Source organism: Pteropus vampyrus, unplaced genomic scaffold (genome assembly GCF_000151845.1).
Source record: "Pteropus vampyrus isolate Shadow unplaced genomic scaffold, Pvam_2.0 Scaffold19, whole genome shotgun sequence".
Lineage (NCBI taxonomy): Eukaryota > Metazoa > Chordata > Mammalia > Chiroptera > Pteropodidae > Pteropus > Pteropus vampyrus.
The window spans coordinates 16,459,469-16,463,832 of record NW_011888800.1 but is presented as its reverse complement, the minus strand read 5'-3'; the positions used below and the strand labels follow the sequence as shown (position 1 = coordinate 16,463,832).

Below are 4,364 nucleotides of genomic sequence, written 5' to 3'. Positions count from 1 at the left end.
AAGTTATTATTCAGCCCATTTTTTCCTGATTATTTCTGTATCTTTAAACATAGGTAAATTTGAAGAGCAATTTCCTTATTTTTCCTTAAGTATAATCATAAAACAGACACAAACACGGAGAGATTCTGTTTTAATGACATGCTATTTTATACAGCAAAAAGGGTTTTGTTTTCCTTGTTTCCAATTTTAACCTTTTTTGGGTGGGCAGGTTCTTAATGTCTGAATTTATTAATGAAAAGAGAGGAAAGGGCATAGCCATAACCTTTATAATCACTTACCAATATTTAAAAGGATTCTGGCTTTTGGTAGATAGACTCCAAGCATATATGTAGTGCAGCTGCATGATTCCAGTGGTGTCGACAGTGTTTTTCATATTTCACTGATTGCTTTTAGCACCGATGACCTGCATTGCAACATGCACCAACTCCTTTCTGGGACCAAAACCTCACTCAGTGAGAGAGCTCATCAAGGGTAAAATATATTACTTGATCTTTAATAAAAGCCATTCTCACAACTTATTTGGCGCAAGAATTTCTTCAAGTGTTCTTCAGATGCTTTTATTTCTTCTTAACATGTAGCAGTGTTGCTAGGATAAGGAACCTGGTTTTTGTTATTGTTTAGTTCTACATAGCACTCCAGAAATAGTACACTTATGAGCTTTTCATGTGATATGGAATAAGCTTCCTTCTTCACAAAGGATTCCTCTTTCTTTAGAAAAAAATGATGAAATAGAAATGAGACTAAAGTGAAAAATCAACACTTTAGAAGTGTGGAATAACTGAAGTAAAAGAAATTTTAGTAGTTATTTATTCAAAGACCTTAATGGAATAAGTGATAAAACTAAAATCCAGAAAAGTCTTCACCACAGCCAAAATTACGTTAGTTGTGAGTGATAATTAAATTGTCGCTTGAATTCCATTTACATAGTATTACCACTGCTCATCCCGGATGACAGGAGAAGGCTGGCTTCTATGCTGTGGAGAATATCAAGACATTCTTATAATCGATGCCAAAACTTTGACTCTTGTTCACACTTTTACATCATCTCAGTCTCCTGATTGGATCAACTGCATGTGCATTGTTCACTCCATGAGAATTCAAGGTAATAGTTGGATATCATATAAGACTAACAGATTGCATATAAAAATATCGCTTTTGAACTATTTGTTAAATTATTGGGTAAGAATTTAAAATGATTCTTTATGTTTACCTGTTAGTGGGGATAGCTCTCTAAGCCAGATCAAGAAAAATTGAGAACACCCAAGCCAGTGGTTCAGGTTGTTCAAAAGCCAGCATGAGGTTGAGATGAAATGGAAAGAGGAGAGAGAATCCGTGTTTCTACCATTCAGTTTTGTTTGGTACATTTAAAAAGTAACAAGCAGATGTTGGTTGTAGATTAGCAGGACTCTTGGAACTTTTGTTCTGCTGTATCTTCCAGATGTAGTAATGAAAAGAAAACATGATCTAAAATGTTCATGTAAAAAAACAACAAAGCTGAATATTTTCCACCTACATAGCCCTGTGTAATCCTTAAATGACCATGAAATGATCTTTATAGCAACTGCTAATAGCAGTGATCAATTTATATGTAACCTTTGTTGTTTTTACAGAAGATTCTCTCCTGGTGGTATCAGTAGCTGGTGAACTCAAAGTATGGGATCTCTCTTCATGTATCAGCAGCATTCAGGTTGGCTTATGAAACTTTTTTTTCTCCAATTTCAAACATATTTATTGAAATTTTTTAAATTGCAGGGATGTTACATGCTTGTTGGTACAGGTTCAAATAATATAGAAGAGTATAAATTTTACCTCCGTGTACTTCTCCCCCATCCCTCTTCCTACTTCCAGTGCCATGGGCACTGGTAATAGTTGGATTATGTTCTTCCATTCTTTTCTTTATGCATATACAAATGTTTTTATTTACACACACTTGCACACACACACTGATTACATTTTTAATTAAAAATAAAAATCATAGAAAACTATCTTTCCCTTATAGTAAAAGATCCCCTTTCTTCTGGATGTGTGTGAGTGGTGGCAGGGAGATGTCTATGAATAGATGGGGGTCACATACAGTGGGAGTCCAGTATATTCATCTGCTCCTCAGCATCAAGCTACAAGTCAAGGTGATAGACAAGAGGACATAGTATTTGTGTTGGTGATGAAATTATTTTGGCTGCCCCACGGAGCTCTGGGCTTTCCTTAGGAATGTTTGGTTGAGGAAGCCTAGGAATTGTATTGGCTTACTAAGCCCTAGAAACACACACTCAGCATTTTCAGAAACTGACTGTGAGTATAGTATTCTATATATCCTATGCTGGCCACTCTTCTGTCTTTTCTTTTTTATTTGTTTTTGTTTGTTTTATGCCTACTGCACCTAGTCTTCCTAGGTGGTCTCCCATCCAAGTACTAACCAGGCCTGACCCTGCTTAGCTTTTCTTCTGTCTTTTCAAACCACTGTGTATTTTTCTGTGATAGCAATTAAGATGCTGTAGGGTTTTAAAAAAATTATTGTTTTTTTTTGGTCTCTCTGCCCATGTCTGAAAGTCAGTCACTTATTCTTATTTTTATGTTTTCTGCTCCAGGCTACTCCACCACAGAATGTTTGTTGAATGTTGAACAATTGTTTATAATGAATCCTTGAATCCATGTGGGTTGTCTGTTCACTCTTTCTTTTGCAAAGTAACTTCTTAGTTCAGAAGCTTAAAAGGAAACTGGAGTACTTTTCATTTTATAATAATGGTGTGATCAACTTCAGGTGTTCAGTGGAGCAAATCTTCTGATACAGTCACATATAAATTACCTAGAACTGGTACTAAAATGTTTCCATTCCCTTTGCAGGAAAAGCAAGATGTCTATGAAAAGGAATCCAAATTTCTTGACTCGCTGAACTGCCGGACAATACGATTTTGCACATATACAGAGAGACTTCTATTAGTGGTATTTTCTAAATGTTGGAAGGTATTATAAAATAACAATATATACCAGTGATATACAAAAGTATATTTTTCTTGTTCAGTGCAACAATTATAAGAATGTGATTTAAATGTGATACAAACTGTTTATAATATTATTACCAGAGCATAGGTGACCTGTCTTTTATAACTGACTTTTTTTAGTTTTCCACTCCTCATATTCAGTTGTTTTGCTTCTCAAGATATTATATATGTAGTAGTATATGGTCATTTTATTAATAAAAAACATATTAATAATGTGTATTTATCTCTAGATTATTTTCAAAAATTGGCCTTCCCCTTTAGAACTCAAAAGAAAACTAAAACGTTTCACCTACATAAATTAATCTTATTAATAGATTTTTTTTTTCTTTTTCTGCTCTGTCACTACATTTGTTTTAGGAAATATACATTTCTTTCTTGTAAATACATTCACTGATGTCTCCAATAATTTTTAAAAAAGAGCTAATTTGCCATCACTTGATAGAATCCTTTTTCCTTGAATGTTTCATATACCTGGCTCAATTAACGACAGTATATTGTCTTATATGCTGTTATATTTTTAAATGAAAATGCAAAATATATGGTCTAACAATGGATTTCTGCTACATAAGCTCTTTTATGTAATACATTTCAAATGCTAAAGTTGAACTATCCATATGGAAAGAATAAATTATATAGAGATTTTGGGATTTTTGGTCTCTCTGCCTTATGGACACATTCTGGAATGAGATAGCCAAATAAAGTTTATCCACCGAAACATACCTTAGGATAAATATAAAAAATAAGTACTAGTAAGACATCTTGATACATGAGTACAGTGTGACCTATCAGTAATACTTAATATGTTGTTGCATTAACACTGTCATCTAAATAGACTTGATTAGCACAATTTATCTTTCATCTCATTGCCAGATTAATTTGGAAGCTTTTGTTAATGTGCATCATTCACTTTGTGTTTTAGGTTTATGATTATTGTGATTTTTCCCTTCTGTGCACTGAAGTTGGTAGAAGTGGGCAGTTTTTTGCTGGTGGAGAGGTGCTTGCTGCTCACAGAATCATCATCTGGACGGAAGATGGTCACAGTTACATCTATCAGCTGCTGAACAGGTGGGCTCAGATGGGAGCAGCATACAAAACATTCAGGTTGAAAATGAACTTTGGGAGGTTTATTATGGAAAAATCTCTGCATGCTGCCCATGATCAAAAACCAGAACAAAACAACTTTGGCACTAGAAGATTTACTCTGGGCTTGGTAGGCTTCAGCCTTTGTATAAAACAGCAGGAGATGAAGGAATGAGATTAACCATGTATAACTTGTACAGCTGGTGCTGGGTTTTCAAAAAGTCACTTGTAATTATTAACCCAACAATTTCTAACTAGAGTTTAGAAACTTGAATGGTACCATCC

The 4,364-nt window shown here is 34.3% G+C and overlaps 1 protein-coding gene across 2 annotated transcripts in view; it reads left to right on the top strand.

The window, feature by feature from the left end:
* Nucleotides 1-4,364, top strand: part of WDR72 (WD repeat domain 72) — a 216,534-nt gene that overhangs the window by 43,191 nt on the left and 168,979 nt on the right. For both annotated transcript variants that reach the window (XM_023527871.1, XM_023527870.1), the window contains exons 6-8: nucleotides 1,611-1,687; nucleotides 2,842-2,961; nucleotides 3,919-4,064. In XM_023527871.1, coding sequence (XP_023383639.1) covers nucleotides 1,611-1,687; nucleotides 2,842-2,961; nucleotides 3,919-4,064 — 343 coding nt within the window. The remainder of the gene's footprint in view (nucleotides 1-1,610; nucleotides 1,688-2,841; nucleotides 2,962-3,918; nucleotides 4,065-4,364) is intronic.